This window comes from Marmota flaviventris, chromosome 16 (genome assembly GCF_047511675.1).
Source record: "Marmota flaviventris isolate mMarFla1 chromosome 16, mMarFla1.hap1, whole genome shotgun sequence".
Taxonomy (NCBI): domain Eukaryota; kingdom Metazoa; phylum Chordata; class Mammalia; order Rodentia; family Sciuridae; genus Marmota; species Marmota flaviventris.
In genome coordinates, this window is record NC_092513.1 from 57,737,521 (window position 1) to 57,757,401 (window position 19,881).

The 19,881-nt window shown below is 37.4% G+C and overlaps 1 protein-coding gene across 4 annotated transcripts in view; it reads left to right on the forward strand.

Moving 5' to 3' along the window:
* Ptprm (protein tyrosine phosphatase receptor type M) overlaps window positions 1–19,881 on the forward strand; it is an 828,844-nt gene that overhangs the window by 743,226 nt on the left and 65,737 nt on the right. For all 4 annotated transcript variants that reach the window (XM_071602455.1, XM_071602456.1, XM_071602457.1 and 1 more), the window contains one exon: window positions 16,716–16,813. In XM_071602455.1, the coding sequence (XP_071458556.1) occupies window positions 16,716–16,813 (98 nt within the window). The remainder of the gene's footprint in view (window positions 1–16,715; window positions 16,814–19,881) is intronic.

Here is a 19,881-nt window from a genome sequence, read left to right on the forward strand (position 1 = left end):
GTGGAGTCTCTTGTCTCTTTCAGGAGTTTGTTCTGTGCAGGACCCTTGGGCAACCCTGGAAACAGGTGTGAGAACAGGGAGATCCCTATACCCAATGCTTTCTATAAGACTGCCTCATGCTTTCTATAGGACTGCCCAGCCTTGAGTGCTCTCATGGTTCCTCACCTTAGGAGACAAAGAACTTCTTTGAGTAGCTGGTGTGATGTAAGATTTTCTCCTCCCAAAGAAAATGTCATATATACACTTATTCACAGCATTTTAATTTGAGGTGGTTCATGGATACCACCTCCACAACCTATTCATGAATTATCTCCATGAAATTCAGGTTACAAACTTCACTTAAATCAAAAACTTAAAGCCATTTTGGAGCAGGACAAGAAACCCAAACTTAATTAACTTAAAAAAAAAAAAAAGATACTTGTCAGGTGCTAAAAAAAAGTCATAGATTTCTTACAACTGTACAGCTCTTCTTAGAAATACATTTCTAAGAACTTCAAAATTTTTATTAAATTTAAAAAGTTGTAACTAAAATGTTTAATAACCTGATTCCTTATTGAAAGACCATGGAATAGAGTTGTTTGTAATCTTCAGTATTTTGAACCATTGTCAGTAAAGGTCTGTGTGTACATTGTGTACATATTTGTCTCAGGATTTTTTGGGGGGGAGGCCTATATGTTATTCTTTTACATTTGTTCCCCAAAAGTTTAGCATTTATATTAAAAATGCAATTTTAGCATTTATGTTAGAAATTATTCCCTCTTGGTGACAGGAAACAGAACCCATGGCCTACTTTTATTTCTTAAAAGCAAAATGTACTAGAAGTACCACAGTCAGAAGGCCTGGGCCCAGATTCTTTTTCTGCTTCAGAGAAGTTACTAAACTTCTTAAATTTATTTAATGTAGAGTCCTAGTGTTTGGTTAAACTAACAATGACTAGGATAGTGCTTCCTGTGTGCCAGACAACATTCTACACATTTATATATAAAGTAACTAATTTCATCTTTACCCTGAATATTGAGGATAGGAAATATTGTTGTCCCCAACTTATAGATGAGTAAACTAAAGTAGAAAGATTTGAATTTGCTTAGTCACAGACAGAGGAAGTGGAAGACCCATGTTCATATGCAGACTATTGAATGCTAGCATCAACATTAATATTTACCTCACTATACTGCCTCCTAGAGGCCACTGTGGAAATTAAATGTATTCACATATATAAATATATAGAGGTACCTGATGCAGAATAAATGCCATGAAGATGTAAGCTCTTGTTAATGAGAAACAGTATAACTTCGTGATTAGGAACAAGGCTTCTGAAGCTATGGTGCCAAGATTCAGACCCTGACTCCTCCTTTATAACCTGTATGACATTAACAATTACTTAATATCACGATGCTCATTGTAAATGAAGATGATAATAGTTGGTCTTGCAGAGTTGTCATACAGATGAAGTGAATTAATATTTCTAAAGCACTTAGAGCAGTGTCAAATACCTATTAGTTGCTACAAAAAATTTGATAAAATAACATTCTCCTTCACTGACCTTAAAAATGCACTAAAACCACGAAGAGTAGGTCTTATTAATTAGGTATGTTCACACTTCCAAGTGTAGTAGTCTTGTGTAAAATTCCTAACTAGCTAGTGACATGATATTGATTTCTCCCGAGTGAATAACCCTGGGCTGTACATTTTTAGAAGACTTAGAACAGTTTCTAGATACTGTGGCCTGTGGAGAATTGACCATCCATACAGGTCCTGTGTCATGTGCCATTGGCCTTCTCACCACCTGTCTTTTATGATCAGAGACTCTGATGCTCAATGTCATTTTTCAGGATGCTAAGTCAGATGTCAGACACCACAGGAATGGAGATAGAAAACCTGATACCAGGTCATCGTTTACAGTGAGAAATGTAACTATCCATCAGACAGAACTGTTCACAACCTGGTGGGGCCATTCTGTGTCTGCAGCTAAAGAGGAAGATGCCACGGGTGCTTCAGGACTAGGATATCAGAAAAGGGGTTTCATTTATTCATTCATTGGGTGGTAACAACCACCTGGTAGTCAGCCAACTTGACACAGATACTCAGTAAGACTATGAGAATGGGTGCATGAGTGCATAAAGGAGTTAGCATGCACCAATCAGATGATGGAATATTTCAGAGGCAGGAAGGATGTCTCATGTTGTTCTGACCAAGCATATGCTTCCAGGAAATACCTTGATGTCATTATCTCTGACATCTCTGGCTATTTGTTTCTTCAGTTAAGAGCTGATCACCTTCTGTTTTTAGAAACACTTTCTCTTCACATGTGTGAGTAAATCCAGGCACTTTCTTTGGAGATAGTCCATCCTGTGAGACTCACTTTGCTTATCTTTGCACTAATCTTATTTGTACACCCCAACAAACACATTATAGAGTCAGTTTTGCCCATGATTCTACTTTGTACATAATTGAAAAAGAGAAACCAAAAAAAAAGTTTCCTCTAGACACTTGCAGAGAGAATCAAGCTTTACTATGAAAATAATAAAAAGGCAGAATAAAGGTTTATTGTAGACATATTTACAGATCCTCAACCCCTGCACGACAGTGGAAGGTGCTCTAGTGCTTTCTTTCCATTTGTTTTTCATCTGTTTCTCATGCATTTTTTCCATGGGGTATAATTTTAATAAAGAGTTTCAAAAACACAAATATGGTTCATATTTTCCCCACTCAAAATCCCCCTCCAGATTTTTGGAGCAGTTCATATTAGTTCACTTTGCTTTCCTGGGCAAGTCATTCTTGAAACAGAATGTTCTCAAGGCTTCCATGAAAGTCTATGGGCTCTGTAAAGAAGATTTTGTAATGTGACATTCTGTCTTCCAAATGGAGATGAACACTTGAAATTATTTCTAAGTACAATCAAAAGAACTTTATTTTTTAAATCAAGAGCTTAGCCTTTAGTAAACAACTTTTGTTTTTATTCTTTCAAACATCATGGGGGTTTCGGTTCATTTGTTATATCCTTTTGGAGATTGATTTAAAAGTAGTACCTAGTGAAATGTAGTATTGTCTAGTTTCCAATATTAAGTAGGGAAACTTTGAAAGAATGTAATTTATACACAGGCAAAAGTGACCCTCTCCCAATGAGGCTAAGGATTCCAGCCACTCAGAGCCACAATGTGTGGACTCACATGCATCTTATACCCATCTGTGGTTTTCCCAGAGAGATGAACAATTGCAATCAACAGCTTATCTAGAAACTTCCTTCAGTTTGTCATCTTCAGATTAATTTCCAAAGATACTGGCTAATTAACCAAATGACCCGTTTCATAGATGTCTGAGCCCTGTGCTCTTAATAAACTTGCTCTTTGGCAGTGAGAACATTTAAAGATAGGTTGTAAATGAAAAGATGAAGGTAAAAATCAATCTTGTTAAATCACTAGCTTGTTATGGATGTCATGAACAGAAATGGATCCTTTGAAAAATAAAACCTAAATTGAAGAAGAGTAATTTGAAGACAAATGATGCCCTATTGTTAAGAAGGTGCCCAGTTCTAGGTTGTCTCAAACAAATGCTTTAAAAAAAACTTTTATTTTATTAAATTTTATTTTATTTTGATGTTTATGGGGTATAGAGTATTTCAATATATGTACTCATTATAAAAAGATTACATCAAATGCTATCTGTCACCTCAAATGCTTATCAAACCTTTGTGGTGAGAACATTTAAAATCCTATCTTTTAGTTATTTTGAAAATAGCCAAGTATCCATTAATGCATGAAAGGGTTTTTTAAATGTGCTATATGTACCCAATGGATACTGTTCAGCCTTAAAAAAAATTAACAGGAAATCTTGTCATTTGCAACAACATGGGTGAACTTAGAGGATGTTATGTGCCTAGAGGATGTTATGTTAAGTGAAGTAAGCCAGACACAGACAAATACCATATGCTTTTACTTATATGTATTTTATAAAAAACTGGAACAAATGCTTTTTAAATCTTTAAGAGAATTTTAGGTGTATGCCTCATTTAAAGTAGAAAATTATAGATTCTTTTAGAGCTGGTAGAAACTTTAAAAGTCTCACAGTACAGTTTCCTTGTTTGGTAGTTGGAATTGAAAGCAGAAATTGATTTAAGTGTTCTTTATTTTTATAAGTGAAAATGAGTCCTGTATGCAAAAGTATGTATATATATATATATATATATATATAGAGAGAGAGAGAGAGAGAGAGAGAGAGAAAGAGAGAGAATGCATATATACTTGTGTGTGTGTGTGTGTGTGTGTGTGTGTGTGTGTGTATATATATATATATAGTGTATATACGTGTGTATATATATATTTTTTTCTTTCTCATGTATTACTAAGTTCAGCCCTTTAGCCCTTCAAATTATGGAGTATTCACAGTGCTGGCTTCACCTTGCCTTCAGTGCCTTGACCCTTACAAAGTAAGGGTTCCATTCCTTTACAGACTGTTTCATCAAAAACTAAACAACCATTTCTGTGCTCCTACCACATGCAGGCTCAGCACAAGGTCAGGTATGTACTAGGGCCTTAGAATTATACAGTGCATTATAAAATGTCAGCACACTATCACTAGTTTGTGATTTTGTTGTAGCAGCAGATTCAGGGACTTCTTTAGACTGTTTTCTTCCCCATTTGGCAAATAAAAAAGTGAGATGCAATGCAGACCTGAGCCACTTTTTCTGACTCTATTCCCTTTTCACCATGGACACAGTTTTGGAAAGCTTGTCAAGGCAGGAAACAGTTTAGGAAGTTTCTGTCCCTTGCAGGTTACTTCTGTTTTTTCTCTTCTCACTCTTCTCACTAAGAACTTTGCTGCTGGAAGTTTCCTGATGCTCTGCCCTGCACTGCCATTGAACATTTGAGATCGCCTGCACTGAGCTATGTCTAGGGAGCCAATTTATTTCTATTTTATTCATTTATTAGATTTATTCTTTCTTTTCCTAAATAAAAGAGTATCCCACTTGTATACAAAAAAAAATGCTTAATTAAAGAAGATAGAGACTAAAGAAAGCCTTTATTTCCCTGGCAGTAGCCCCCTGGAAGCATGTGAATATAGGTTTTTTCCCTCCATTTTACTTCTTTTTGACAGAAGGCAGCCAGGTCCTTTGGGTCACCAAACCCCTCCATTCTGAAAACTGCCTTTCCTTTTTTTTCTCCTTGATTGCCTTCTCTGTATTCCCCTCTTTACACCATGCACAAGTACCCAGGCTCAGCTTCTGAGAGTTCTCTTTGGAGACCAACACTGATGAATGCTCTGTGCCTCAGCCAAAAGGAAGCTCTTGTACTGTGGACATCTGTCACATTCCTGTCTTCCTAGTGTCTGTGCCCACTTCCAGCTCCCCCTGCACATTGCCATACAGCCTGTCTCAGGGATCAGGGACCAAAGGTCCCTGCAGAAGTAGTGAGCCTCTATTGTAAAAACAATTGTCAACATGTACTACCCCCACCTCTTTTATTCTTTCCTGTGTGTGTGTGTTTATCACTGGAGGCCTAATCTTTACCCCCATTATTCAAATCTGATTTGTGTACCTTCACAACCTGCTTTCTATGTCAAGAATAATAGAAGCCTTTGCATTCCCAGTCACAGTGGTCCCAATGCACGCAAAAATATTTCTATAACTGCTGGGGGTAGGGGTTCTAGAATAGGACTAAGTATAATCCAAAAAGAACAAAATCCACATAGTAACTCATTTAGGTAGATGCAGTTTCCAGAAATGCTTTAGAATATTTCAATTCCAAATGCGACTCATATTAGGAGTTAGCCCCATTATTGTTTTTACTCACAAGCATTCTCTGCTTATGAAAGTAGCATGGTCACAATTGGATCTTTGAATTTTGGCCCTAAAATTCCTTCTATCTATAAACATGTTCTATATCAGTAACTGGAATGATACTACCCCAAAAGATAATAGAGAAGAATGGTTATTTAAGTCATCAACTCTATAGTTGGGTTGCCCAGACTCAGATACCTATTCTGCAAGCAGCTTGTCAATCAGTATTACCTACATTCTTATTGTTCACTGAATCCTAAAGATTCCAAAATACACAGAGCTTGATAGCATAGAGAGTGTTCAGACTGTAGCCCAAGTGTATACTCATATGGTTTCATAAAAGTCAATACATTATGCCTACTAACATATCAAAGGGAAAACTTAGGTTTTTACCAGCATCCTGTGTTCCCCTCCAAAGTATAGATTACATCATTGTAAACTTCTAAACAAAAGGTATGTATGGGTTAGAAAGACAATAAACTCTATCATAAGTTGGGAGAAGCACATTTTCCTGTAGTTTTTGATGACTGGAAGAAATTGACCAGTTCCAATAGCAGCAAAGGGCATTGCTTCATGCTTGGGTATCCTAAACGATAGGTGGACTACATGTAAGGGAAGAGAGCATAGTTTCAGACACCGTACAGTTTATTCTGGTTTTATCTAGCTTTATTAAAAGCAATTTCTGGGATAGGAATTACACAGGAATATTTTAGAGAGGAGTCTGAGAGAGCACTGGAGGACACCATAAGGCTGAGATGTGGTTTTTTTGGGAAAGAGAATAAAACAATGGAAGATGAACAGATGGAGAAATTAAAGTGAATCAGAAGGAAACGTGTGTCCCCTGGGCCTGCTCCTGCAGCCTGTGTGTGTTGAGTGGGTGAATAACCAGGCGCTGTCTTCTGCTTGGCTAGAGGTTGACCAGATGTCTGGAAGTAGCCAGTCTTGATTTGTGTAAAGAGGCAGGAAATGGATGTAGTGCTGAGCTGCAGGTGTTCCTCCAAGCCACTTCTAAGGTCCACTTCACATGGGAGATGTATCTGCAGTTTATAGAAGGGCTATAGAGTCTGTAGTAATTGGTATTTGATGATTTCTAAGGAATTACTATTCCTTTCCTAAAGTGATACAGTGGTATCATATAATTGTGTTCTTAAAAACATACACTGATTTGATTGATTGATTGATTGATTGATTGATTCCTGCAAGAGTGAAATGTAGATATACCCTAGTGAGTAATTATGCCCATGGCTTCAAGTACTTGCACCCTGACCCAAACTCAGCATCTTGCTACTTATACAGAAAAAAGCAAAATGGACATTTAAACTTTTCAGTAATCATTAATGTTTCCAAAACAAGTGTCCTAGTGACAAAATCAGACCATTCATATTCTACTTCTATTTTACAAACAGAAAATGTTTTTTCTAAGTTTTCTTGATATTTGTATCACTTTAAAGAACTCTTAAGAGTTTGCTCTCTATCATTTTTATTGATAAGATTTTTTTAATAAGACCATGATTGTGGTTTAAATCATCATGTGTCATGTGTGGTATGAGAGCAATCAAAGTTATTTTTTAAATGACTTTTATTTTTTAAAAATCTTCATCTGGGATTTTATTAACACATGTATCTGTCTAAATTATTAGAAGTATTTTTGTGTATGTATCAGAAATCATTTTTTTTCAGGCTTTAAAGATGACCTAGTAAATTTTTATTTTCATTTATTTTCTTTTTTAAAGATCTTGGAGTTCTTTGTAGAGGAAAGTAAGAAAGAATTCATAATGCTTGAGTCATTTTGTTTTCAGTTTACTTAAAAAGTTCTTCTTTATCTGTTTTTGCTGCAACTTGAGACATAGTTAATGATAATGTGGAAATGCATGAACTTTATTCTAGTAAATACAGTTCAGTAAAACCAAAATAAAAATCTTCAAAGGTTTGTTTTTAAAAGTATAAAGAAAAAGGAAATTAAAATAATGATAAATCCAGGTGGAATAAGCCTGTATTGAAACTAAGATACTAGATAATAATAATTTGAAGAATAGAAAGTTAAATATTTGAATTAAAATCAAGGCTATTGATTAAATTTTTCCTTAAGAAAAAATAATATACACCATGTAATTGCTTATCCTTTTTATCTTTCAACATAATTATTCTTAGTTGAATAAGTGAATAAAGCGAAAGTCAGATTATTAACTAAAAAAGAGAATAATTGAAGGATTCTAAATGAAATTACAGACAGGGAATCCCAGGCTAGTTTAGTGTTTATGTGCAGCCTGTCTGCTAATGTTTGGATTATACCAATTTTCTCCTAATTAAATTTGACATAACCTTTTGGTGTCCAAAAGGGTTTCATTGTTTTAGTAATACACCTAGAAACAAACAACCTACAAAACTAATTATGTAGAGAAAGCCAAGAACATTTGCACAGTAAATGTTGACATCCCCTTTATTTCAGTCTAAAAGGAGGATTTTGTGGGAGAGTGTAGATGAAATGTGAACATCACCATGTAGTCTAGAGGAAAAGTGGCTCCTGGGGACAGCAGGAAGGCTATGCTTAATTTTAGTATGAAAAGAAGTATAAAAACTATGAAGGAGTGGAGTCAATCTAGAAGATACACAGCAAACAGCAAGTACCTGCCAATCAGAGTGATCCAGGTAAAGGACACTGATTTGTGCAGCAGGAGTTTTCCTGCTATTCCAGCCTAAAAAGGGATTTATCATCATATGGGAGCCCCTGAAATTTATTAACAGAAAACACTACTTAATGTCATCATTTAGGGCATCACTTTGACACTCCTTCTAAAAAGGTGTCTTTTATTGTAGCTCCAGTGCCAATTTTCTCTTCTTTTACTGTCACCAATTAAAATTCCAGTGGACTGGGGAACTTTCCTAACCCTGTAATTCTGCCACAGTGCTTCGCCTGAGAGCTATCCTTAGAAAATGCTATTTTAACAGACTGCCAGTTCTATTTTTGAATTTAGGCTAAATAAAATATTCACAAGTTTTAACCATTACAGAACAATTCTTAGTGTGTTTACTTGTCATTCATTAGTTGATTCTGATTGTTCTTTTAAATGGTAATTTTCTTGAAATATTCTTACCAGTTGAGAAAAATGAACAGATCACATTCCATGTACCTGGCCATCTCAATTGCATTTTTCTTTCTCTGCAGCTGAAACCAAAAATTATTCATAAAAATTCTACAATTCTAACATAAGTAGCCTCAGGGGAAAGCAAATGCATCTATCAAATAAGTGATGTTAAGGATTATTAATGCAGAAGCCAACTGTTTTCAGTGTCACCATTAGAGCTTCAGTCTGTAAAACGCAGTGGCAGATCTTACCTTTTACATTTCACTTCTGCAAAAATGAAAAGATACTAAATGTGAAATTATGGACGTAAGTGTTATGGCAGTATCATATTGAAAAATCACATGAAGTTTTCTAATAAAAACTTACTCAGTAACCACTGAAGGGATGTCCAATTCTCTGACTGTTGAATAACTGACTTTATAATGCTTATTATAGATTATCACCAGCAGCAACAGTAGTAATAATGGATCAAAAATTTAGGGCCGCTTTTATATATGTAGCAAGAGCTTTCAAATTAATGCATAAATCTGAGGCTTGTCTTTTTCCACATTCACATTGCACCTCCAGTGTCTCCAGTTCTGATGGAGTGAACTGGAGAATGAAGAACCATGATAGTGAAGCCCAGTATCTGTCTTTTCTACAGCTGGGCCATCCTGGGGCCACTCCTCTTCCCTCTGTCCTTCTGCCACTGACTGTGAGCCTGCCACTCCCTCTGCTCCCAGCTTCCCTGTAGTCCTATCAGAGCGTTTCAGGACTGACATGCACAAAGGGCACCCCTGTTCTAGAGCTGTTCAGCTGCTTCACCATCTGGTCCTGGGTCCCCCTCATTCTGTCCTAAGACCCTTGGCTTATTTATTTGCATAAAGCACTAGGGACAATAGGTGCCCTCCTGGATTTCAGAACTGTCCTGCAAGAGCAGCTCTGGTCTTCCCTATTCATATTCAGATGGAAGCCCTGCTAGTTTCCAGGCCAGCATGGCCTGGGCCTCAAAGGGCACTGGGACTCTGTCTCTGCTGTAAGGAGCTATAGATCCCACCATGCTAACTGAGCAAGGGCAGCTTGGGCCCTCGCTGGACCCCAGGACTATTCCTTCCTGTCCTATGCTGACCTTCCTGTCCCTAAGCTCATGTGCTGTTCATCTGGAAACACCACCTTAAGCTATACTGCTGCTGTCTTTGAAGACAAACTTAGTCCTTTCTGGACTTCTGGTCTCCTCCATCAGCCATTTCATGTCTGGACATCCTTGGTTTAATATGTCATTAAATGTTTTTAAAGATTCTCTCTCTTTAATCAGTATGAAGCACAATCTTTTTGTTTACTGTTCTTTACTTTTCAAATTCATTATTCATGAATCCCAACGTGATCCAAATACCAAGTCTTCCTGGGGTTAATATTTCTAGCCCTGCTGGGTACCATGGCACACACCTATAATCCCAGCAGCTCGGGAGGCTAAGCAGGAGGACCACAAGTTAAAAGCCAGCCTCAGAAATTCATCAAGGCACTAAGCAACTCAGTGAAGAACTAAGTAATGCAGCGAGACCCTGTCTCTAAATAAAATAGAAAAAAGGGCTGGGGATGTGACTCAATGATTAAGCACCCCTGGATTCGATCCCTGGTATAAAATATATATATATATATATATATATATATATATACACACACACACACACACACACATATATATATGTATGTATATATACACACACACATATATATATATGCATACACACAAACAAATATACACAAACATCACATATATATATAGAACAATATATATATATATAGAGAGAGAGAGAATAGATATATATTCTAGCCCTTCCCCTTGTTTTATGACCTATAGATTTTTATACCTGAGCAGTGCCCCAGTCACATTTGAAATAAGCAAAGATTTTATCAAATGCAAGAGAGAATTGTGCATGGAGGCTCCCACTCGGGAAGAAGAGTTTTGGCAAAATCCACATAGAAGTTAAGCACTGGGGAATTAGTACTTTGAAACTAGTTATATCCCCTTTGGGAAATCTTCACATTGTTCAGGGCTATGCATATCTAAGTTGGTAGTTTCAGTGTTTTAGGACAGTAGCCTTACTATTGATATGAGATGGTAACCTTAGCTCTAGCTTAGAAAATGACAAGCTTAGGTGGGCACAGTAGCACACACCTATGATCCCAATAACTTGGAGGCTGAAGCAGGAAGGTCACAAGTTCAAGGCCAGCCTCAGTAACTTAGCATGACACTAAGGAACTTAATAAGACCCTGCCTGAAAATAAAATAAAAATAAAAAAGGGCTGGATATGTGGGTCAATGGTTAAGCACCCTGGGTTCAATCACTGGTACCAGAAAAACAGAAAATGACAAGCTTCTGGAAAGTGGGAAATGTATTTATCCTATTCACCTTTGCCTCCCTTACATACCACTCTGTATTCCTGGCACAGAATGCTTACTATCTAACGACAGACTGAGTGTGAACTGGTGAATGTAGAGATTACAATTCACGCCACCTGAGGTCATGAAGGCAGAGTGAATGAGGGAAGCAAAGGGTGCCAGGTTCCAAGAACAAGGAGGAAACATGCGGTAAAAACCCAATAGCTCTACAAGTGATACTAAATGTCATGAAAACAGAGGGACTCTTAACTCAGGCCTTAGAATAGTGGCCCCACTCAAAAATCTCAATCAAAAAAAATCAGGTTGTATGCTGTCCTTCTTGGAATATATTAAGCAGGAAAATGCCATGTCATCGTTGCATTTTTCAGACATGAGCTCTGACTGAGGGGCAGGGAATGGATGGGAAGGAAGTGTGGATTCCAGGAGTGTGTAGCTACTTTTGGTATTTCAGGTGGGCTGTGAAGCCACCGGAGCTAGAGTGTGGAACAGGATTGGAGGGGAGAAAGGCCAGAAGGGCCATGTTCTGGAAATACTTTCCCTACCTCAGCAGAGAGGTTGGGGTAGGTGGAGAGGCTTGGGAGCTGGCTGTGCTCATGAAGTTGGATTTTATTCTGTAGCAGCAGGAGGCCATTGGGGATGTTAAAGGAGGGAAGTGACCTGATGTAAAACCACTTTTAAAGAGGTTGTTTCTGTGTGGTTGACATGGTTTATCTTCTGTCTTATTCTTGTGGGGATTGTGGTGACTGCAGGGTACACTCCTGTCTTGTTGAGCCCTTCTAAATTGTTTTTGACATTCAGAAGAAGGCCCTGGTATAAAATGGAGGCAAACTACTGGATTTAAAACAGCTTCACAGCTCACTAGTTGTGTGACCTTGGGCAACTTACTTGACTTTTCTATGTCTTAGCCTCTTTTCATAAAATAGAGACAATTGGACACAGGATGGTGATTTTTTAAAGCTAATGAGATAATACAAAGTACTTCAAACAGGACCTGGGAAGTAGAACTTAACTCAAAAGATGTTAGATTTTATTGTGTTTATGATGGAAAAGCAATTGGTATTTGTGCTTTGCTTTAAAAAATGTTTTTTTTTTTAAATATGCCACTGTGAGCTTTTAAAGAACCTTGACTTCTCAGCAGCTTTTGTTAACAACAACAACAAAAAAAAATACTGTATAGAAATTCGAATGTGAAAAGAAGGGGTACAAGTCATCTATCAAGGTTTGAAATTCTAATTTTTAATTTCTTTCTCTTCCCATGAACTAGAGAACTCCTCTTGTACAATAGAACCCATCCTTGAATGTCTTTTACTTCTGCTTTGATTGGGTTTCAACCTTGTTCTTGTATTCTGATTCTTTCTGCCCTTTTCTTTTGTTCTTCTGGTGCTTGGTGGAGGTGAATGTCCCCTATACACATTTCCTCCTCGGCAGAGGACTGCCTGTGCCAACTACTATGGAGGAGATGGAATGTAGTATTGGCCTGATAATACTGAAATTTCTAGACCTGACCTTTCAAATTCTTGAGTCCCTTGGGTAGACAACTGCCAAGAATAACCTTGCCTATTGTGGAAACCTCTGTAAATGTACCTCCATAGCAATTAGAATGGTTCCCACCCAGCTGCAAACCATGGAAATTAAATGCAAGGCTATCAATTGCACATTTTCATACCTTGAGAGAGAAAGTTTTTCAGAGTCCTTCACCTACTGTTTTGGATTCCTTGTCTTGGGAATTTAGTTGGTTGTTTACTCTAGGAGCAATCCCCAGGTAACCTTGAGAGATGAAAGTCATGGGAAGATGAATTCTGACTTCCCATGGTGTTCCTCCCTGCATTTTAGTCCATGATGGCCCGGCACCTGGGTACATACCTGCAGACCCAGAATGTTGGCACAGGATGCTTGCCATCCCTCAGACCCCACTAGGAACTGTTAAAGTGACATGGAAGAACTCTGGAGGCAGTCAGTTAGGCTTCTTCCTAGCCTCCAATACACTTTTTGATTTTGTCAAGAGACAAGTCTGTGAATAATAATTTATTCAGATCTCAGGAAATCATTTTAAATATGTTAAAAATAAAAATGAGATTGGTGAGTTTTGTATCATAAACCTTAAACTGGGGTGCCTTCTTTCCTCCATTCCCTCCCCCCCAAAAATTAAATTTTAAAACAAATAAGGTTTGAATGAAAATTTAAGAAAATATCTTAAATCATCAGCCAAGAATCTCTAATGCTCACCTGTGAGCAATTTTATTTTTGAACTGCCATGTGACAAGAGAGAAGATCACACATCAAATGCTGATGGATTTGGTGTCACAGAAATAAAGGAGGGCAGACAAGGAAGAGAAGGCAGAACTGAACCACAAGGAGAGGTGGTACCCTGTACTTGTATTTTTTTTTCCCTTTCAGGGATCAACTTAGAATAGTCTTTGTGTTCAGTTTTGTTTTTAAATTTCACACCAAATTCTTTTATTTCTTCTGGATCCGTAAACCTAAATTTAGCCTTGGAAAAAACCTAACCTAATTCATTTTTCTATCCTCATTTTCTTTTCTAGTCCAGATCAATGGGTAAGAAAATCATGAAGACTAAAGTACATGTTATCAGCCATCTGAGCCATTAATGCTTATAAGCACCCTTTATTTCAAACATAATGCAAAGTTACTCACATAAACCCCAAGCAGCCTTAACTGATCCTCAGCCCAGTGGTGAGGTGGCCTGGCCATGTTCTAGATGACATTTTACAGTGTATTTCCTTCTCAATCAGAGAGAAATGGGATTGGTTTTGATTCACAGAATAAGTAGACAGGTTTGGACTAGTCAATAGATTCAAAACAAACAAATCCTTTGTGTTTCACAATGACAGCTCTATAGCAGACCAGGTGACAATGTTGTTGGAAGGCAGAGCAGATGCCCTTGATGCTGTAGAGCAGGAGAGATTTGAAAACACACCCAGGACAATTAAATCAGAGGCTCATAGAACAGCAGCATCTTTTTAAAGCTTCACTAATTTACTTCTGTGGTCACAGGTAAGAACCAGTGCTTCCAATAGAGAACAGTGACTGGGCAGCTAGGATTGAACTCTGGCCACCCAAGTAATCAACTGAGCTAAGTTTCCAAGCAAAGCCTTGGGCAGGGAGACTTAGAAGACAGATCTGCTTAGTGATTGCCTGCAGCTGTTCAATGTGGTTGCACCCCGGCAATGCTCTGAGGAGAGAGTGATAGTCACACTCATTCAGAAGAAACCATTGCAAAAGTTGCGCTCTTTTCCATGAACTGAAAAGGAATAAAGGGGCTGCATTTTCAAGCATCTTCAGATAATCTTAATGTTATTCAATACTTAGCATGTGATGAATATAACATTAAATAAGGACAATTTGTACACATGCATACAGACTCATTCACTCATTCACCTATTTGTGGGGCTTCTGCTTTGTGCCAGGTGTTCCAGAAGGACACTAAGGAAGTAGAAGGAAGCCAAGGGTGCCCTATTTCCCTCCAGGGAACTTGAACTCAGTAATCACAGGGTGTTGCCTAAAAGGAAAGGATAAGCAAAGCAGCACTTTGGAAGCACAGAACAGGGCGCTTAGCATAGAATGACTTTGGTACAAAAGGATGTCTCCTGTTGGAAAAAGAGAAGAAAGATTTCTTCTTTTTCCTGCAGGTACATACTGTCCATGATAAAAGACCATCTGACTCATCCACTACAGCCACAGCCATCAGAGCTGTTTCTGATAAAGGTGGCGCAGGCCTGTGTACCTAATGAAGGCCACCCCCTTGCTTCAGGGGTCACATTGGGAAGATTGTGTCTGCACAAAGATGGACTCAATGCCTTTTTATCCTCGTGAATAAGTAACAAGCTATTAAGTATACAGTGAACGTAGCTCTGTGCAAGCTAAAACTGTGGTGATTGATGGAATCCGATGTTTACTTGTCCCCTCTGTAACCTTAGATTAAAGTCACTGAAATCTTCAGCCTAGACTTCAGGAGAATGGCACGCACATACCAAGGGAATGGGCTGAGATGGATGATGTGGCTTCACAGGAGGTGGCATGCATGGTCCCATCCCCAAAGGGATTAGATACAGAGACATCAGGAAACTGAGCAAGCCATTGAGGGAGGATAGGAGTGTACTCAGAAGTAGCAGAAGGGAATACTCAGAGGGCATGTTCTGGAGGATGGAGAAGAAAGCCTGGGCAGGGCGGGGTAGGGAAGAGAAATTGAACAAGAACCAATTGGTAATTATTCCAAAGAATGCAAGGTTGATTGAAAGGACCTTGGGGTGTGCCATTATTGTTCAGTGTCCAGACCTCAGCACAGGAATGATCATTTATAAATACCTTAAATGCACCTTGCTGTCCTTTTGTTGCTTTGCCATTTATAAAATTCTCACGTGTGTGTTAATTCTATAGTTGTTTCACATAGCCTTGAGAAGACACTGAGGCTTATAGTGGCTCAGTGACTTTTCCCAAATCACATGGCCAGGTAAAAGGCAGAAGCAATCTCAAATTCAAATATTTGAGTTCCAGATCCAGTAATCTGTAATGTCAAGATCCTGCAGTACAAGGGGGTCCTGGCTCTGAATGTGTCTGATTATTTATAAAATTCTTCATATATCATATGACTCTCCAAGCCTTTGAAGTTGCATTTCCTCACATTTCTGCTTGTCATTTCAAGATTTATACTGTTACATACCCTCAAGTATGCATGGGCATCAAATAGAATTTGGGAATTTTTTTAAAAATATGGATTAAAGAAATTTTTAACTCCAACATTCTGCACCAGATGATATCAGTAGTCCAGAAATTTTGTAATACACAAACTCCCCCCTCAACACCACCTCTATTTTTCCTCAAGCCATAGGGAATAGTTTTTAAATGCTCCGCCAAGATCTAAGAAATTTGAAGCCTGGCCATGTTCTGCCAGGAATCTTTGTGTTCAGTGAGAAGTACAACTGCTTAAAACTCTTAACTTCTCTCTCACTTTAGAAAGTCAGGCAGAAAACAATGGATTAATTTGACAGATGACACCAAATAAGAAAAATATTAGAAACAAGAAAAGGCCATTTTCCTATAGAAGCTCATTTCTTTCTCTATACCACTTCCCTGGGATAGCTGCCAATTGTTCACAGAAAGAGTAATGTTATCAATTTTTTAAAATTTCTCTCTGGAGTATTATGGAGATAAATAGCTGAATGATGGAAAAATAACTTACTTTCACAGTAGTAGTTTAGGAGGGGTAAAAAGAGCTCAAATGCAGATAACATTTGATGACATGAGCAATTTCAACCATGAATGAAGAAGTTGATATTTCTATGGGTGCGGTTTGAGAAAGATCACCTTTTTGCAGCAACACTAGAGAGTTCTGTCCACGTATGAAAATGAGAGATCTGTTTGGGTATTAATAGATTTATTTGCAAGTCCAGAAATTCTACAGTTGAAAACCTAACTAAGAAAAATAAAATTCTCTTCCATTTTGCTTCAGGGCCAATGCAGGAGACCATCTATGACTTCTGGAGGATGGTGTGGCATGAAAACACAGCGAGCATAATCATGGTGACCAACCTTGTTGAAGTGGGAAGGGTAAGCTGGTGTCCACTACACATGGCCCTTTTGTTCCTTGCTTAGTTGGTAATAGAAAGTAAGGCATGAGCCAAGCTCTTGAAGTATTATGTATACTCTGAAAAATATTAAGTGCTCCACCTCCTCCTATTGCTTGCTGCACTTGCTTATAAATTATCAGTAAACATAGCCCGAATTGCTTTCATTTGTTGCGATAGCAACAGACAGGAAAAGCACTCAAGATTTAAAAGCCGTTGTTATCTGGCTATATTGAGCACACAAAAATACCTCTAAGCATGAATGCTGGTTGTTGGGTGTCAGAACTCCATGGGTGTTGCATTAGACATGATTGCATTCCCTAACTCAGGAAAATTGACTCTAAAAACAGCATAGAGTCCAGATTTACTCTTCAGATTAGAACTCCAGCATCTTCTCTTCATAGATTTGCCTTTTCTGAGACTCAGTTTCTTATCCTGTAAAATGGAGATTGCAATTCACCCCAAAGGTCTTTTATTAGTTTCTCTGTAGAAACACTTTTTGGGTGCTATTTTTTGTTTAGCCAGGAAACTCATAAGTGGCTGTAATTTCAGCAGTGCTATGCCACAAGATTATTGCAAAGTGAAATTTTAAAATGAGAAAATATATAGGATGTCATTGCCTGATTTATAATAATTGTAATTCTGTAGTTAGGCTCAAGAGAAGAACCAGGTCACTTCTTAGAGAAGATGGTATAACACGATTTACACTTTACAAATGCAGCCTACAAATTAGCCTAGAATTGAATTTTTTTTCAAGGCTGGGGATGGAACCCAGGGCCTCTCACATGCTAGGCAAAGCAGTTTACCACTAAGTTGAAATACTGGGTTAAAAAACAGAGAGGTATTGTCTTTTAAGATTCTCAGAAGAAATCAGGAGGCAGAAACCAGGAAGAAGAGAAGCATTGCAATTCTCTTATAACGAGATAATCAGTAAGTAGGAAATCCTTATTTCTAGCAACAGTGACAGACTAAATAGCCTGAAATCTACTAGAAACATCTAGAAGTTCTAGATAAAAATATAAACATGTATTTTCATACATTTTTCTAATCGTGTATGTGTATGTGTGTATGTGTAGATATATGAAAAATGTGTGGCTTAACATTCAAGAGAATAAAGAAAACTACCAGGTCCCAGAAGTACAGTGAGGACTAGTGATCAGAGGGAGAATGGACATTGCAGCTTCCCTTGGGAGGCTGGTAGGGATGCTTTGTGTTCACCCTGGTGAGAGGTGGGTAGCCACAGTGTGCCTGATTTTGGATCTTGAGTTTTAAAGCCCACCAACGGTAGAAAATATCATCTTGGACCTGTGTAATGCTAATTTAACACTAAAACCCACAAAAGGAGGAAACTCAGATAAAGGGCAGACTAGGCCAATAGGAAGGTAGGATGGGGAAGGAAGAGAACACCAGCCATCTCAGGAAATGACAGGGAAGTGAATCCTGAGTTTTCATTTAGGATCCTGACGAAAATTACTTTACTTTGAACCAACCTAACTCTTGGTTCAAAGTAAAACAACTAATACAAATCAGAAAATACTTAGGGTTGTGCACCATAAAGTATCATGTACAGTTCGCCCTCATGTACAGTTAAACACTCATGGATTCAACCCACTGTGGATTGAAATTATTTGGGGGGCTGGGGTCGTAGCTCAGTGGTAGAGTGCCTACCTCGCATGTGTGAGGCCCTGGGTTCGATCCTCAGCACCACATAAAAATAAATAAATAAAGATATTGTGTCCATCTACAACTAAACAAAAAATTTTTTAAAGAAAATATTTAGAAAAAATTGCATCTATACTCAACATGTACATATTTTTTCTTGTCTTTATTCCCTAAATAGTATAACGTCTATTCATACAACATTTACATTGTATGAGTTATTATAAGTCATCTAGAGATGAAGTATATTGAAGGAAGGTTGGGCCTTAATTATATGCAAATACTGTGATTTTTTTATATAAGGGACTTGATTTTTATATCTACAGGGGGGTCTTGAAACAGATTATCCCACAGATACTGAGACATGTGTGTATTAATCTTGTAGGATGCAATTTAAAACAGTACCTAAAAATCCTTAAATGCTACTATTAGAAAAGAAGAAATGTCAAACATTTAATTCAAGAAGATAGAAGAACAGAGTAAAACAAAAAAGAGAAAAAAGAAGATAATGAATATAAAAGCATAAACTTATGAAATAAAAAGCAAAGAAGCAATAATAAGTATCAATAAAATACAAACCTCTGCTAATAGATCAGAAATAAAAGGAAGATGCCCATATATAGAGAATTCAAGAAGTAGACTAGTGCTTTGTATCAGAATAATATCAATAACAAATTTAATAAATTAAGTACTTTTCTTAAAAAATATGATTTTCCGGGGCTGGGATTGTGGCTCAGTGGTGGAGCACTCTCCTCGCACGTGCGAGGACCTGGGTTCAATCCTCAGCAGCACATAAAAATAAATAAATAAAATAAGGGTACTGTGTCCAACTTCAACTAAAAAAAATAATATTAGTTTAAAAAATGATTTTCCAAGTTGTAACTAAACACTAATTACTTAAAAATTGAAGTACAATTTAAAACTGACTTAGAGAAATGTACCATACCCAAATATATTTATAGGTCCTACATATTCAATAAATAGATCATTCAAATTTTATAAATGATATGAATATGTGAAATTTCATAAATTTTATAAATGTATAAAATATAGGTACATGTTATGAATGTTATAAAAATTATTCTAAGGGAATTGAAGATGAAAAATTGCTCCACTGCTTTATTTTATGAGACTAGGACAAACTTGAAATCAATACCAGACAAGGACTACAGGATAAGGGAAAATTATAGGTGTCACAAATTGATAGGAAGAGCTAAATGGACCAATATGTCAAAACAGAGAACCTAGATGTCAACTGCAGGCCTAAGTAGAAAGATATATAATTAGTAGGGAAAGCTAAGCTTTTCAATCAAGTGAGCTGAGACTTTTGGTTATCCATGTGAACCAAAAATAAGTCCCTCCTTCATAAAATGCCACTGAATGTATAGCAAA